The sequence below is a fragment of the Mobula hypostoma genome, chromosome 18 (genome assembly GCF_963921235.1).
Source record: "Mobula hypostoma chromosome 18, sMobHyp1.1, whole genome shotgun sequence".
Taxonomy (NCBI): Eukaryota; Metazoa; Chordata; class Chondrichthyes; order Myliobatiformes; family Myliobatidae; genus Mobula; species Mobula hypostoma.
In genome coordinates this window covers 69,462,934-69,480,317 of record NC_086114.1, presented here as the reverse complement: position 1 = coordinate 69,480,317, position 17,384 = coordinate 69,462,934, and the positions used below count along the sequence as shown (strand labels likewise).

At 46.6% G+C, this 17,384-nt stretch overlaps 1 protein-coding gene across 4 annotated transcripts in view; it reads left to right on the top strand.

The window, feature by feature from the left end:
* apba2b (amyloid beta (A4) precursor protein-binding, family A, member 2b) overlaps positions 1-17,384 on the top strand; it is a 79,092-nt gene that overhangs the window by 28,508 nt on the left and 33,200 nt on the right. For all 4 annotated transcript variants that reach the window (XR_010020841.1, XM_063070270.1, XM_063070269.1 and 1 more), the window contains one exon: positions 1,165-2,049. Coding sequence is in view for 3 of the 4 variants with exons in the window: in XM_063070270.1 (XP_062926340.1) it covers positions 1,231-2,049 (819 nt within the window). In the remaining variant the exon portion in view is untranslated. The remainder of the gene's footprint in view (positions 1-1,164; positions 2,050-17,384) is intronic.

Below are 17,384 nucleotides of genomic sequence, written 5' to 3'. Positions count from 1 at the left end.
GAATACTTGGGGGGGGGGTGCTGGGAATACTGAAGCAATGCAGGGGCACTAGGAACACTGGGAGAATGCTGGGGAACACTGGGAATATGGTGGGGTGCTGGGGAAACCAGGGACTATGGGGAGGTGCTGGGGAATGCTGGGGGGGAGGACACTGGGGCAATGGTGGGGGACACTAGGGGGAATGCAGGAGGGGGTACTGGGAACACTAACGCAATGGTGGGGGACACTGGGACCAATGGGGGATGCTGAGAATTACTGGAGCACACTAGGAATGCTGGTGAATACTGAGGGACACTGGGGGAATGCTGTGGGGGCCTGTGAACACTGGGGGATGCTGGGAGATGTGGGGGGGCTGCAAACACTGGGAGATGCTGGACAGGGGCACTGGGAACACTAGGAGATGTGGGGGGGCTGCGAGCACTGGGGGATGCTGGAAAGGGGCACTGGGAACACTGGGAGATGTGGGGGGGCTGCAAACACTGGGGGATGCTGGGAGATGGGGGTGCTGTGAACACGGGGGATGCTGGAAAGGGGCACTGGGGGATGGGTTGGGAACACTGGGGGATTCTGGAAGGGGACACAGGGGACGCTGGGGGATGCTAAGGGAGGAACGATCAGGAAGCTTCTCTGGAGTCTCTGCACCATGATAACATGACTCCTTGTGGAGAGGATGTTGATGGGTGGGAGGCAGGGGTTCAAAGGGTTGGGGGGCTTGATGGAGAAGAGGATCAGTAGGTGGGGACAGATCAGCTGGTGTGGATGGGGAGAGAGTTAATGGGTGTGGGAGGGCTTCAGCAGGTGGACAATTTTGGCAGCTGTGGGGAGATCATTGGGCTGGGAAGGTGTAAGTGTGTTGGGAGGGGGTCCGAGTGTTGGACACAGGTGTCAAGCTGCAGTGCAGTAAATTCTGTGCTGTGGTACCTGGATTGTGGTTAAAGTTTCCTGGCCCCATTGCCGGGAGAGTGTGTCTGCAGCATACTGAGCAACCTTGCTGCGGTGAGGGTCTTTGTGAAACCTGTCTGTCCCTGGGCTTCTGGCTGTGTATGGAGATTGCTATGGGCACCTGGACTCTGCTTTGCTACCAGGAAGAGCTTCCCTGCATGTTCTGGTAAATGCAGTGCTTGTGTCCCTCTGTTAAAGGCTGCCATGTTTTATCTGTGACAGGTTGCCTCTCAGAAGCAGGCCTGGAATGTGAGGATCCACTAACTGCTGGTGGCTGGTGAATGCACAATGGCAAGCGGCTGCGCGGAGCCGGGCTCCAATGTCTGCTCTGACCCTCTGTGCCGGTCACACGAGTTGAAGCACCTGACGGCCGAGGAGTGGCAGCAGGATGGCAAGGAGGCCTGTCCCAATGCCATGGATGCAGATCTCCTGGGCGATGGTGATGGTGACTCAAGCTCCGAATATGTGAACAACATGCCAGAGGAGGAGGGCTATGAGGAGGGAGTGCCGGAGGAGGAGGGGGTGACCTATTACATCAGGTACTGTCCAGAGGAGGACAGTTACCTGGATGACATTGGATGCACGGGAGAGAGCTGCGAGTCTCACACTATTGTGGATGAGCACGAAGACAGCCCACCAACTGTGGAGTCTTGCACGGAATCTGATGTCTGCCAAGCTGTGACGGAGGAGCCTGAAGAACGTGTTGGTGTCCAAGGACGAGAGGACCCTGCAGAAACCCGACCAGAAGCAAGCAGCGAAGGAACCCCGTGGCGTTACTGCCCGTCACAGTCCAGCATTCAGTCCCAGTACCACCACAAATCAGAAGCAGAGCCAGAGGACGTGGAGGAGGACATCGACCAGATTGTAGCTGAAATTAAAATGAGCATGAGTACAAGCAGTTTAACCAGTGGCAGCGAGCAGAGCCCAGGGGAGAGGGCTCCCACTAGTAAGTCAGACACAGACATTTGCAGCTCACATGTGAAGGAAGAGGGGTGGCCACGTCTGTGCCTGACCTCACCCTCTGAGGGGAACGATGAGGAGGCTCCCTTCAGTGGGAAACCTGAAGCGAGGGCCTCAGATCCATGGAAACAGCGAAGCTCTGGACAGGTAGGAATTGGCCCCTCAATATCTCTCCTCGTCTGCCTCCCTCCACTCCTGAACCAACTTGTGCTGTGATGTCTTTGCTTTTCATCTGACCTTGCCATCACTCATTTTTGGTCGGTTTTTAGCTTCAGTTGTGGAGGGACTGATCCAATACTTGGATCTACAGCTGGCTACCAGAGTAAGTGGCATTGGAACAGGAGTGGGAATAGAAGCAGGGAGCAGTGGATGTAGCATTAGCCTTCCCTATTCCATTGGTCAGTGGGACAATAGAGGTGGTGTACATTTAGGAAGAGATTAAACTGGGAGTCATTAACACTGACTGCTGATGGTTTGCAGATGCAACAGACTATCAGTAAGGCAAATGGAATGTTGTCCTTCATGGTTAGAAGGATTGTATTTAAGAGCAGTGTGGTTTTGCTGCAACTGTAAGGGTACTGGTGAACCACACCTGGAGTATTGCGTGCAGTTCTGGTTGTCTTCATTGAGGAAAGATATACTGATGTAGAGGAGGTTCACCAGATTGATTCTGGAGATCAGGGGTTTCTCCTATGAGGTGAGCTTGTCACCTTCGACTATACTCACTGGAATTCAGAATAATGAGAGGATATTTTATAGAAACATGAAATTAAGAAAGGGGTAGATGAGCACCCAGGTTGGTGTGGTCTCTCATTGATTCTGTGGATTTATTGAATAGGACCCAAAGGGGCTATGGGTAACCCAGGTAATTTCTAAAGTAAGTACATGTTCGGCACAGCATTATGGGCCGAAGGGCCTGTATTGTGCTGTAGGTTTTCTATGTCTATGCTTTCTATGAAATCAATCTCTGCATTGTATATATGTACTTCGATAATAAATTTACTTTGGACTTTGATAAGATAGAGGCAAGAAAGTTCTTCCTACTAGTAAGTGAGAGTCGAACTAGGGAATGTAGCCTTAAGGTTCAGGGTGACTAGATTTAGGATACAGATGAGGAGAGGCTGCTTTTCCCAGAGAGTAGTCAGTTTGTGGAGTTCTCTCCCCTGGGAAGCAGTAGAGACTGTCTCAGTAAATATATTTAAAACACATCAAAGTTGCTGGTGAATGCAGCAGGCCAGGCAGCATCTCTAGAAAGAGGTACAGTCGACGTTTCAGGCCAAGACCCTTCGTCAGGACTAACTGAAGGAAGAGTTAGTAAGAGATTTGAAAGTGGGAGGGGGAGGGGGAGATCCAAAATGACAGGAGGGGGAGGGATGGAGCCAAGAGCTGGACAGGTGATTGGCAAAAGGGATATGAGAGGATCATGGGACAGGAGGTCCGGGGAGAAAGACAAGGGTGGGGGGAACCCAGAGGATGGGCAAGGGGTATAGTCAGAGGGACAGAGGGAGAAAAAAGAAAGTGAGAGAAAGAATGTGTGTATAAAAATAAGTAACAGATGGGGTACGAGGGGGAGGTGGGGCATTAGCGGAAGTTAGAGAAGTCGATGTTCATGCCATCAGGTTGGAGGCTACCCAGACAGAATATGAATTGTTGTTCCTCCAACCTGAGTCGACTGAAACGTCGACTGTACCTCTTTCTAGAGATGCTGCTTGGCCTGCTGCGTTCACCAGCAACTTTGATGTGTGTTGCTTGAATTTCCAGCATCTGCAGAATTCCTGTTGTTTGCATATTTAAAACACAGTTAGATAGATATTTGCATTGCCAGCGAATCAAGGGTTATGGGAAAAAGGCAGGTAGGTGGAGTTGTGTCCACAGCTAGGTCAGCCAGAATCTTATTGAACAGGTTTGATAGCCGACTTCCTGCACCTTTTCTTCTTTTTAAAGGATATTTTTCCAAAAGAACCAAAAATAGTACAGTATTTAAAGACTGGAAGTATTCAAATAACCAAAAATGTTTAAGTTAAAACAGTTGAAAGAAAATGTTGATTAACCAGTAAATGCAAGTTCTGTGATACCTGCCTCTGTCCCTTGGAGCTATTTGTTCTGCATGGAAATAACTCAGTTGGCAAACCTATGCCAGGGCTAACCTGCTGGCCAGTATCTGGTGCACCCAGCATAGCTGCTGGGAAGTTACAGGACGTTGGTGATCCACAGGATCTGAGAGGACTCTGACACTGGGCCACAGTCAGAATGGAGCAGGTAAGACCTCTCTTCCGACTCTTTCAGGCTTTCAGATTTAAAAACTTGTGTTCTTTTCGAAAACAATATACACTTTGTTGAAAGGGAGCTTTACATATCTCTAATGTGTGCTGACCCTGTCATTGGGATAGTATAGAGTGCAATGACAGTATAGACAGTGCTGACCCTGTCAATGGGACGGTATAGTTTGTAATGATAGTATAGACTCTGCTGACCCTGTTGATGGGATGGAATAGACTGTAATGATGGTATAAAGTGTGCTGCCCCTGTCAATGGGACAGTATAGACTGTACTGACGGTATGGACTGTGCTGGCCCTGTGGGACGGTATGGATAGTAATGACAGTATAGACTTTCCTGACCCTGTCAATGGGTCAGTATAGACTGTAATGATGGTTATAGACTGTGCTGACCCTGTCAATGGGACAACATAGTCTGTAATGATGGTATAGACTGTGCTGACCCTGTCAATGGGACGCTATAAACTGTGCTGACCTTGTCAATGGGACGGTATAGATTGTAATGATTGTATAGACTTTGCTGACTCTGTCGATGGAATGGTGTAAATAGTAATGACTGTATAGAATATACTGCCCTGTCAATGGGACGGTATAGACTGTAATGACAGTATAGACAGTGCTGAATCTGTCGATGGGACAGTATAGACTGTAATTATGGTATAAACTGTGCTGACCCTGTCGACAGGACGGTGTAGACTGTGATAACCCTGTCGATGGGCGGTAGAGACAGTGCTGACCCTGTCAATAGGATGGTATAGACAGTAATAATGGTATAGACTGTGCTGACACTGTCAATGGGATGGTATAGACTGTAATGACAGTATAGACAGTGCTGAATCTGTCGATGGGACAGTATAGACTGTAATTATGGTATAAACTGTGCTGACCCTGTCGACAGGACGGTGTAGACTGTGATAACCCTGTCGATGGGCGGTAGAGACAGTGCTGACCCTGTCAATAGGATGGTATAGACAGTAATAATGGTATAGACTGTGCTGACACTGTCAATGGGACGGTATAGACTGTAATGACAGTATCGACAGTGCTGAATCTGTCGATGGGACCGTGTGGACTGTAATGATGGTATAAACTGTACTGGTCCTGTCAATCTGACGGTATAAACGGTGCTGACCCTGTCAATGGGACAGTAAAAACTTTCCTGACCCTGTCGATGAGACGGTATAGATTGTAATGATGGTATTGACTGTGCTGGTCCTGTCAATAGGACTGTATAGACTGTAATGATGGTATGGGCAGTGCTGACCATCTCGATGGGACAGTGTAGACTATAATCACAGAATAGACAGTGCTGACCCTGTCGATGGGTCAATATAGACTGTAATGATGGTATGGGCTGTGCTGATCCTGTCGATGGAACGGTATAGATTGTAATGATGGTATAGACTGTGATGACCCTGTCAGTGGGAAGGTGTGGATAGTAACGACTGTATAGACAGTGCTGATCCTGGCAATGGGATGGTATAGACTATAATGACGGTACAGACTGTGCTGACCCTGTCCGGATAGTTTGGATAGTAATGGCAGTATCGACTTTGCTGATCCAGTTGATCGGATGGTGTGGATAGCATTGACAGTATAGACAGTGCTGACTTTGTTGATGGGACAGTATTGACTTTAATGATGGTATAAACTGTGCTGACCCTGTCGACGGGACTATATAGACGGTAATGACTCTGTCAAATGGACAGTATAGACGGTAATGACAGTATAGATAGTGCTGATCTTGTCTATTAGGCAGTATAGATTGTAATGACGGTATAGACTGTGCTGACCCTGTCGGTGGTACAGAATAGACTGTAATGACCCTGTCGATGGGACGGTATGGATAGTAATGACAATATAGACTTTGCTGACTCTGTCGATGGAACAGTGTGGATGGTAATGACAGTATAGACTGTAATGACCCTGTCGATGGGACGGTACGGATAGTAATGACAGTATAGACTGTAATGACGGTATAGATTGTGCGGACTGTCATGTACCTCATGATGGGTTAAAGAACCAGCAGAAACGGAAAACACTTTGGAGTCCGGTATTGCTATTAACTAATGGTATTTATTAGTAACTACGCAGTACAGTAATATAAATGCAGATATATGAAACAGGTTAGCAATGATATATATATAAGTGTGGAAAAAGAGAAAATAAGCTTCTTCAAGTCTAGGGGTAAATGGATACAGTGTTACGGTGCTGAGTAAAGTTCAGTTCAGTTCAGTTCGTGGTATTGAGTTGAGTAGTGATGGAGAGAGAGAGCTGTTGTTGTTCTTCAGGTGAGCTGAGGCCGTTGATCTTCCCGTTGTCCTCTGAAACTTCCAAGTTAGCCTGACATGACCAACTTAAGAGCACCGTCTTCAAGTGATAGTCTACCAATCCAGGCGAGGGTTCGACACACTGGTAGACTCCACAAGGTCACTCTTTCACACACGAATAATCACAGATCGATACCTCGTAATCAATCCACAGTCCCACACTCGTGAGCACCTGAACAGGATAGTGGTAACTTGACAACATGCTTATGCGTCTCCGTGTCCTGTGAAACAAGCAACTATGCTGGTTTAAATGCTGTTGTGCTGAACACCAGCTGTCCATCAAGTAGCTCCTCTCTTCTCTCTCTGTAGGAACTTAGAAGCTGCCAGTGTCCTTGCAGAAGTGTAAACATGCTGCAGAGAAACCATAACACCATCTCCAAGCAGTCTTCACCTCTCTCTCTCAATGACAAAGTGTCTATACCACCCTGTCGATAGGATGGTATAAATTGTAATGACGGTATGGACTCTGCTGCCCCGTCAATGGGACGGTATAGATTGTAATGATGGTAGGGACTGTGCTGACCATGTCGATGGGATCGTACAGACTGTAATCACAGTATAGATGGTACTGACCCTGTAAGTGGGTTGGTGTAGACTGTAATGGCGTTATGGACTGTGCTGACCCAGTCGATGGAATGGTATATACAGTGCTGACCCGGTCGATGGGTCAGTATAGATGGTAATGTGGTCTAGACTGCGCTGACCCTGTCGATGAGATGATAAAGACTGTGCTGCCCATCAGTGGGATAGAATAGACTGTAATGACCCTGTCAATGGGACTGTATAGACTGTAATGACAGTATGGACTGTGCTGACCATGTCGATAGGATGGTGTAGTCTGTAATGACGATATAAACTGTGCTGGCCTTGTCAATATGACAGTATAAAGTGTGCTGACCCTGTTGATATGATGGGATGGATAGTAACAACAGTATAGACTGTGCTGACCATGTCGATGGGACGGTGGAGACTGTAATGACGATACATACTGTGCTGGCCCTGTCAGTGGGACGCTATAAACTGTGCTGACCCAGTCAATGGGACGGTATGGATAGTAATGACAGTATAGACTGTGCTGACCACGTCGATGGGACGGTGGAGACTGTAATGATGGCGTGGACAGTGCTGAATCTGTCAGTGGGACGGTATAGACTGTATGTATGATCGTCCAGATTGTGCTGACCCTGTTGATGGAATGGTACAGACTGTAATTCGGTATTGATTGTGCTGACCTTCTTGGCAGGACGATGTAGACTGTGATAACCCTGTCGATGGGACTGTATGGACAGTAGTGACTCTGTGAATTGGACTGTATAGATTGTAAGGACGATGTAGACTGTGCTGACCCTGTTGATGGGACGGTACAGACTACAATGATAATATAAACTGTGCTGACCCTGTCGATGGGATGTTATAGACTGTAATGACGGTATGAACTGTGCTGACCCTGTCGGTGGGATAGTATAGACTGTAATGACGGTATGAACTGTACTGACCCTGTCGGTGGGATGGTATGGATATTAATGACAGTATATAGACTTTGCTGACCCTGTCGATGTGACAGTATAAACTGTAATGATGCTATATATTTTGCTGACCCTGTCGATGGGATGGTGTGGATAGCGATGACAGTATAGACAGTGCTGACTCTGTCGATGGGATGGCATTGCTGGATAGAGAGGAGATTAACGCAATAGAAAGGAAGAACATTAGCCAGGAAGATGTGGAATCGATATGGGTAGAGCTGCATAACACTAAGGGGCAGAAAATGCTGGTGGGAGTTGTGTACAAGCCACCTAACAGTAGTAGTGAGGTTGGGGATGGCATTAAACAGGAAATTAGAAATACATGCAGTTATAATGGGTGACTTCAATCTACATATAGATTGGGTGAACCAAACTGGTAAGGGTGCTGAGGAAGAGGATTTCTTGGAATGTATGCGGGATGGTTTTCTGATTCCACATGTCGAGGAACCAACTAGAGAGCAGGCCATTTTAGACTGGGTATTGAGCAATGAGGAATCTTGTCATGCGAGGCCCCTTGGGTAAGAGTGACCATAATTTGGTGGAATTCTTCACTAAGATGGAGAGTGATATAGTTAATTCAGAAACAAAGGTTCTGAACTTAAAGAAGGGTAACTTTGAAGGTATGAGACATGAATTAGCTAAGATAGACTGGCAAATGATACTTAAAGGGTTGACGGTGGATATGCAATTGCAAGCATTTAAAGATCGCATGGATGAACTACAACAATTGTTCATCCCAGTTTGGCAAAAGAATAAACCAAGGAAGGTAGTGCACCCGTGGCTGACAAGGGAAATTAGGGATAGTATCAATTCCAAAGAAGAAACATACAAATTAGCCAGAAAAAGTGGCACACCTGAGGTCTGGGAGAAATTCAGAGTCCAGCAGAGGAAGACAAAGGGCTTAATTAGGAAAGGGAAAAAAGATTATCAGAGAAAGCTGGCAGGGAACATAAAAACTGACTGTAAAAGCATTTATAGATATGTGAAAAGAAAAAGATTGGTTAAGACAAATGTAGGGCACAGGTGAACTGATCATGAGGAACAAGGACATGGCAGACCAATTGAATAACTACCTTGGTTCTGTCTTCACTAAGGAGGACATAAATAATCTTCCAGAAATAGTAGGGGACCGAGGGTTTAGTGAGATGGAGGAACTGAGGGAAATACATGTGAGTAGGGAAGTGGTGTTAGGTAAATTGAAGGGATTAAAGGCAGATAAATCCCCAGGGCTAGATGGTCTGCATCCCAGAGTGCTTAAGGAAGTAGCCCAAGAAATAGTGGATGCATTAGTGATAATTTTTCAAAACTCTTTAGATTCTGGATTAGTTCCTGAGGATCAGAAGGTGACTAATGTAACCTTGCTTTTTAAAAAAGGAGTGAGACAGAAACCGGGGAATTATAGACCGGTTAGCCTAACATCGGTGGTAGGGAAACTGCTGGAGTCAGTTATCAAAAATGTGACAACAACACATTTGGAAAGCGGTGAAATCATTGGACAAAGTCAGCATGGATTTGTGAAAGGAAAATCATGTCTGACGAATCTCATAGAATTTTTTGAGGATGTAACTAGTAGAGTGGATAGGGGAGGGGAGAACCAGTGGATGTGGTATATTTGGATTTTCAAAAGGCTTTTGACAAGGTCCCACACAGGAGATTAGTGTGCAAACTTAAAGCACACAGTATTGGGGGTAAGATATTGATGTGGATAGAGAATTGGTTAGCAGACAGGAAGCAAAGAATGGGAATAAACGGGACCTTTTCAGAATGGCAGGTGGGGCAAGGCTCAGTGCTGGGACCCCAGTTGTTTACAATATATATTAATGGCTTAGATGAGGGAATTAAATGCAGCATCTCCAAGTTTGCGGATGACATGAAGCTGGGCGGCAGTGTTAGCTGTGAGGAGGATGCTAAGAGGATGCAGGGTGACTTGGATAGGTTAGGTGAGTGGGCAAATTCATGGCAGATGCAATTTAATGTGGATAAATGTGAGGTTATCCACTTTGGTGGCAAGAACAGGAAAACAGCTTATTATCTGAATGGTGGCTGATTAGGAAAAGGGGAGGTGCAATGAGACCTGGGTGTCATTGTACACCAGTCATTGAAAGTGGGCATGCAGGTACAGCAGGTGGTGAAAAAGGCGAATGGTATGCTGGCATTCATAGCAAGAGGATTCAAGTACAGGAGCAGGGAGGTACTACTGCAGTTGTACAAGGCCTTGGTGAGACCACACCTGGAGTGTTGTGTGCAGTTTTGGTTCCCTAACCTGAGGAAAGACATTCTTGCCATAGAGGGAGTACAAAGAAGGTTCACCAGATTGATTCCTGGGATGGCAGGACTTTCATATGAAGAAAGACTGGATCGACTAGGCTTGTACTCTCTGGAATTTAGAAGATTGAGGGGGGATCTGAATGAAATGTATAAATTTCTAAAGAGATTGGACAGGCTAGATGCAGGAAGATTGTTCCCGATGTTGGGGAAGTCCAGAACGAGGGGTCACAGTTTGAGAATAAAGGGGAAGCCTTTTAGAACTGAGATGAGGAAAAACTTCACACAGAGAGTGGTGAATCTGTGGAATTCTCTGCCACAGGAAACAGTTGAGGCCAGTTCATTGTCTATATTTAAGAGGGAGTTAGATATGGCCCTTGTGGCTAAAGGGATCAGGGGGTATGGAGGGAAGGCAGGTACAGGGTTCTGAGTTGGATGATCAGCCATGATCATACTGAATGGCGGTGCAGGCTCGAAGGGCCGAATGGCCTACTCCTGCACCTATTTTCTATGTTTCTATGTATCAACTTTGCTGACTCTGTCGATGGGACGGTGTGGATAGCGATGACAGTATAGACAGTGCTGACTCTGTCGATGGGACTGTGTGGATAGCGATGACAGTATAGACAGTACTGACTCTGTCGATGGGACGGTATTGACTGTAATGATGGTATAATCTGTGCTGACCCTGTTGATATGACAGTATAAACTGTAATGATGGTACAGATTGTGTTGACCCTGTCGATGGGATGGTACAGACTGTAATCATGGTGTAGACTGTGCTAACCCTGTCGACGGGACTATATAGATGGTAATGACTCTGTCAAATGGACGGTATAGACAGTGCTGATCCTGTCTATTGGACAGTATAGACTGTAATGACGGTATAGACTGTGCTGACCCTGTCGATGGGTCAGTATAGACTGTAATGACGGTATAGACTGTGCTGACCCTGTCGATGGGTCAGTATAGACTGTAATGATGGCCTAGACTGCGCTGACCCTGTCGATGGTACAGAATAGACTGTAATGACCCTGTTGATGGGACAGTATGGATAGTAATGACAATATAGACTTTGCTGACTCTGTCGATAGAATGGTGTGGATAGTAATGACAGTATAGACTGTGTTCCCTGTCAATGGGACGGTAGAGTCTGTAATGATGATATAGACAGTGCTGAATTTGACGGTGGGACGGTATAGACTGTATGATGGTATAGATTGTGTTGATCCTGTCGACGGGCCAGTGTAGACTGCGCTGACCCTGTCGATGGGATGGTATAGACTGTAATGACGGTATAGACTGTGTGGACCCTGTCAACAGGATGGTATAGACTGTGCTGACCCTGTGAATGGGACAGTATATACAGTGCTGACCCTGTCGATGGGACGGTATAGACTGTAATGATGGTATAGACTGTGCTGACCCTGTCGATGGGACAGTATAGATGGTAATGTGGTCTAGACTGCGCTGACCCTGTCGATGGTACAGAATAGACTGTAATGACCCTGTCGAATAGACTATAATGATGGTATAATCTGTGCTGACCCTGTCAATGGGACGGTCTGGATAGTACTGACATTATAGACTGTACTGACCCTTTGAATAGGAGGGTATAGACTGTAATGATGCTATCAACTCTGCTGACCCTGTCGATGGGACGGTATAGACTGTAATGACGACATAGACTGTGCTGACCCTATTGATGGGATGGTATAGATTGTAATGAACCTGTCGATGGGATGGTGTAGACTGTAATGCCGGTACAAACTGTGCTGGACCTGTCAATGGGACAGTATAGACAGTAATGACAGTATAGACTGTGCTGATCCTTTCAATGCGAGGGCATAGACTGTAATGATGCTATAAACTGTGCTGACCCTGTCGATGGGATGGTATAGATTGTAATGACAGAACAGGTTCTGTCTATTCCTGTTGATGGGACAGTATAGACTGTAATTATGGTGTACATTGTGCTGGCCATGTCGGTGGGGCGATATAGACTGTAATTACAGTATAGATTGTGCTGACCCTGTCGACGGGATGGTACAGACTGTGACAACCCTATCGATGGGACAGTATAGATTGTAATGACGGTCTAGACTGTGCTGACCCTGTCGATGGGACAGTATAGACTGTAATGATGGTCTAGACTGTGCTGACCCTGTCGATGAAACGGTATGGACTGTGCTGACACTGTTGATAGTACAGATTAGACTATAATGTCCCTGTCAATGGGACAGTATAGATTGTACTGACGGTGTGGACTGTGCTGACCCTGTCAGTGGGATAGTATGGATAGTAATGACAGTATAGACTTTGTTGACCCTGTCGATAGGACAGTTTTTACTATAATGACAGTATAGAAAGAGCTGATCATGTCAATGGGATGGTATAGACTGTAATGATGGTATAAACTCTGCTGACTCTGTCGATGTGACAGTATAAACTGTAATGATGGTACAGATTGTGCTGATCCTGTCGATGGGATGGTATAGACAGTGCTGACCCTGTCGATGGGATGTTATAGACTGTAATGATGGTATAAACTCTGCTGACTCTGTCGATGTGACAGTATAAACTGCAATGATGGTACAGACTGTGTTGACCATGTCGATGGGATGGTATAGACAGTGCTGGCCCTGTCAATGGGATGGTATAGACTGTAATGATGGTATGGCCTGTGCTGACCCTGTTGATGGGACAGTATGGATAGTAATGACAGTATAGACTGTGCTGAACCTTTCAGTAGGAGGGTATAGACTGTAATGATGCTATAAACTGTGCTGACCGTATCAATGGGACAGTATAGATTGTAATGATGGGTTAAACTGTGCTGACCCTGTCGATGGGACGCTATAGATTGTACTGGTGGGTTAAACTGTGATAACTGTGTCGATGGGATGGTATAGACTGTAATGATGGTATGGACTGTGCTGACCCTGTCAGTGAGATAGTATGGATAGTAATAACGGTATAGACAGTGTTGACCCTGTCGATGGGACAGTATAGACCATGTTGATCCTGTCTATGGGACAGTAATGATGGTATAGACTGTGCTGACCCTGTTGATGGGACAGTATAAATAGTGCTGACCCTGTCAATGGGATGGGATGGACTGTAGTGACCTGTCGATGGGACGGTATAGACTGTAATGACCCTGTCGATGGAACTGTATAGACTGTAATGGCCCTGTCGATGGGGCAGTATGGACTGTAATGACCCTGTTGATGGAACTGTGTAGACTGTAATGACCCTGTCGATGGGATGGTATGGACTGTGATGACCCTGTCGATGGGACGGTGTGGATAGTAATGACAGTATAGACTGTGCTGACCCTTTCAGTGGGAAAGTATAGACTGTAATGATGGTATAAACTGTGCTGACCATGTCAATGGCACAGTATAGACTGTGCTGACCCTGTCGATGGGACAGTATAGATTGTAATGAACCTGTCGATGGGATGGTGTAGACCAGGGTTCCCCAATTAGTTTTCCACAAGGGCCAAATTATGTCAAGCATGCCAAGCCAAGGGCCAAAATTTCCGGGGTTTTTTTTCATTGCCCCAGTAAGCTGTTTTATGGGCAGATGTTGTTGTTGCTGCTATTACCATTATTATTATTATTATTAGTAGTAGTAGTGGTAGTAATAATTTAGGCCTGGGATTCTCAAAGCCTTTGTTGTGGGTCACACAAGAAAAAAAAATGCACTCTTGAAACAAAATAGTCCAAAACCAACCATTGTGACTCTAGCTATCACAACTGTCAGCTGTCACATTGAGAACTCATCTGGGACTTAAAATACACACACACACACACACATTCTGTAGATATGGTAGTCTTCACCACTTCTCTTCCACACACAGAGTTTTAGTGGTACTGCCTTTTCCTCTGTTTCTGTTCTCTCATTTAATCTATTTGTTCTTTTTAATTAAGCAATGTAGCATTTGAAGTATGAAGTGTAGCTATAAATGAAATTATCAGTATTATTGTTGTTGTAATATTATTATACCACAATAAGACTGACAAATGGACAAAAATGAATTGATCACACACCAATCAGTGAGAGAAGTGACAGCGACGGGATGAGGCAATCTTTCTGATGTCGGGTCTGTATTCTGTTGTGGCAATCCTGAGGCACTGGTCAAAGTGTGCATTGGAGAGTCTGTTTCTGTCCTGGTTCTTGATAGAGTTCATTGAAGAAAACTATAACTCACATATGCACGTGGAGGGGAACAGTGTGAGTAGGAACATTGCAATAGCTCTCGTGTTTTTGAATTGAACTTGAGGGACCACGTTGATCCAAAAGTCACTCACCCCAACATCCTTGTGTTGTGCTTTAAGCCAATCATATGTTCCCATTTCCTAGACCTCCATCTGAAGAGTTGCCTCATGTATGGAAGGCACCAGCATTTTGGCTTCTGCAGTCCGCTGGCCGTCAGGAAGAGGAGGATATCACCTGAGAGTTTAGGGGAGCTTTCAAATCGTTCCCTGAAATTTTCTGCCAGGCTCGTCATGATATCCTTCATCACTGGATCCTCCCGCATTCTGTTCTTCTCACAATGCTCCCGCAGACATGGAAAGTGCAACTTTCTCCTGTGAATGTCTCTCCAAAAGGTTCAGCTTTGACCGGAAAGCTTCAATCGCCTCGTACATGTCTGCAACAGTGTGGTTGTTGCCTTGTAATTGCAGATTAAGTTTCCCAGTGGCCACACATTTTAATTCCACATCCTATTCCCATTCTGATATGTCTGTCCACGGCCTCCTCTACTGTAAAGATGAAGCCACACTCAGGTTGGAGGAACAACACCTTATATTCCGTCCGGGTAGCCTCCAACCTGATGGCATGAACGTTGACTTCTCTAACTTCCGCTAATGCCCCACCTCCCCCTCGTACCCCATCCGTTATTTATTTATATATACACATTCTTTCTCTCTCTCTCCTTTTCCTCCCTCTTTTTCCTCCCTCTGTCCCTCTGACTATACCCCTTGCCCATCCTCTGGGTTTTTCCCCCCTCCCCCTTTTCTTTCTCCCTGGGGGCCTCCTGTCCCATGATCCTCTCATATCCCTTTTGCCGATCAACTGTCCAGCTCTTGGCTCCATCCCTCCCCCTCCTGTCTTCTCCTATCATTTTGGATCTCCCCCTCCCCCCCCCCACTTTCAAATCTCTTACTAGCTCTTCCTTCAGTTAGTCCTGACGAAGGGTCTCAGCCCAAAATGTTGACTGTACCTCTTCCTAGAGATGCTGCCTGGCCTGCTGCATTCACCAGCAACTCTGACGTGTGTTGTAAACAATTTCTCTTCTTCGGCATTCATGAAAGAGAAGGATATTGAATTGTGTAAGATAAGGGAAACAGGTAGGGAAGTTATGGAAACTATGATGATTAAAGAAGATGAAGTACTGGTGCTTTTAAGGAATATAAAAGTGGATAAATCTCCGGGTCCTGACAGAATATTCCCTAGGACCTTGAGAGAAGATAGTGTGGAAATAGCAGGGGCTCTGACAGAAATATTTCCAATGTCATTAGAAACGGGGATGGTGCTGGAGGATTGGCGTATTGCTCATGTCGTTCCATTGTTTAAAAAGGGTCCTAAGAGTAAACCTAGCAATTATCGGCCTGTGAGTTTGATGTCAGTGGTGGGTAAATTGATGAAAAGTATTCTTAGAGATGGTATATGTAATTATCTGGATAGACAGGGTCTGATTAGGAACAGTCAACATGGATTTGTGTGTAGAAGGTCATGTTTAACAAATCTTATTGAATTTTTTGAAGAGGTTACTAGGAAAGTTGACGAGGGTAAAGTGGTGGATGTTGTCTATATGGACTTCAGTAAGGCTTTTGACAAGGTTCCACATGGAAGGTTAGTTAGGAAGGTTCAATCGTTAGGTACTAATATTGAAGTAGTAAAATGGATTCATCAATGGCTGGATGGGAGACGACAGAGAGTAGTGGTGGATAACTGTTTGTCCGATTGGAGGCTGGTGACTAGTGGTGTGCCTCAGGGATCTGTACTGGGTCCAGTGTTGTTTGTCATATATATTAATGATCTGGATGATGGGGTGGTAAATTGGATCAGTAAGTATGCAGATGATACTAAGATAGGTGGAGCTGTGGATGATGAGTGTAACGTTCAGTTATATTGGTTCGTGTATGTCTAGGGGAAATCTCACCCAGCACCTGCCTCAACACTCCCCACCGGGTCGGTCGCCGCCCGAATCAATCCCAAACATCAATCATCAGCCAGCACACCCAGTAAGTTTTAACAGGTACACTTTATAGATGTTACTAATTCTATGACATTAATATAAATTCGATACAGAAAGGGAAGTAATGAAAAAAAAGGCGCCAACACTTATCAAAGTCCAAGTTCTTCGCGCGCAACCATTGGAGCTCAATCGAATCCTGACAACCACCCGGATCCTGTTGACTCACGGCTTGGGACCACCCGGAGTGATCGACCGGAGCCTCTCCGCACGTCCACCATCCTCCCTGTCTCTCCTCTGACTCCCCATCTCTCCACCAACTCCCCGTCTCTCCTCCGACTTCCCGTCTCTCCACCGTCCTCCCCGTCTCTCCTCCGACTCCCCGTCTCTCCCCCGACTCCCCGTCTCTCCCCCGTCCTCCCCGTCTCTCTTCCGACCCCCCCCGTCTCTCCACCGTCTCCCCTCCGTCCTCCCCGTCTCCCCTCCGACTCCCCGTCTCCCCTCCGACCCCCCCGTCTCTCCTCCAACCTCCCCCGTCTCTCCACCGTCCTCCCCCGTCTCTCCACCGTCCTCCCCGTCTCTCCACCGTCCTCCCTGTCTCTCCTTCGACTCCCCGTCAAAAACTCCGTCCGCCGTCCTCCACATCTCTCCTCCATCCTCCCCGCCTCTCCTCTGTCCTCCCCGTCTCTACTCCGACTTCCCGTCTCTCCTCCGACTCCCCGTCTCTCCTCCGTCCTCCCCGTCTCTCCTCCAACTGCTCGTCTCTCCACCGTCCTCCCCGTCTCTCCTCCGACTCCCCGTCTCTCCTCCGACTCCCCGTCTCTCCTCCGACTCCCCGTCTCTCCACCGTCTCCCCTCTGTCCTCCCCGTCTCTCCAC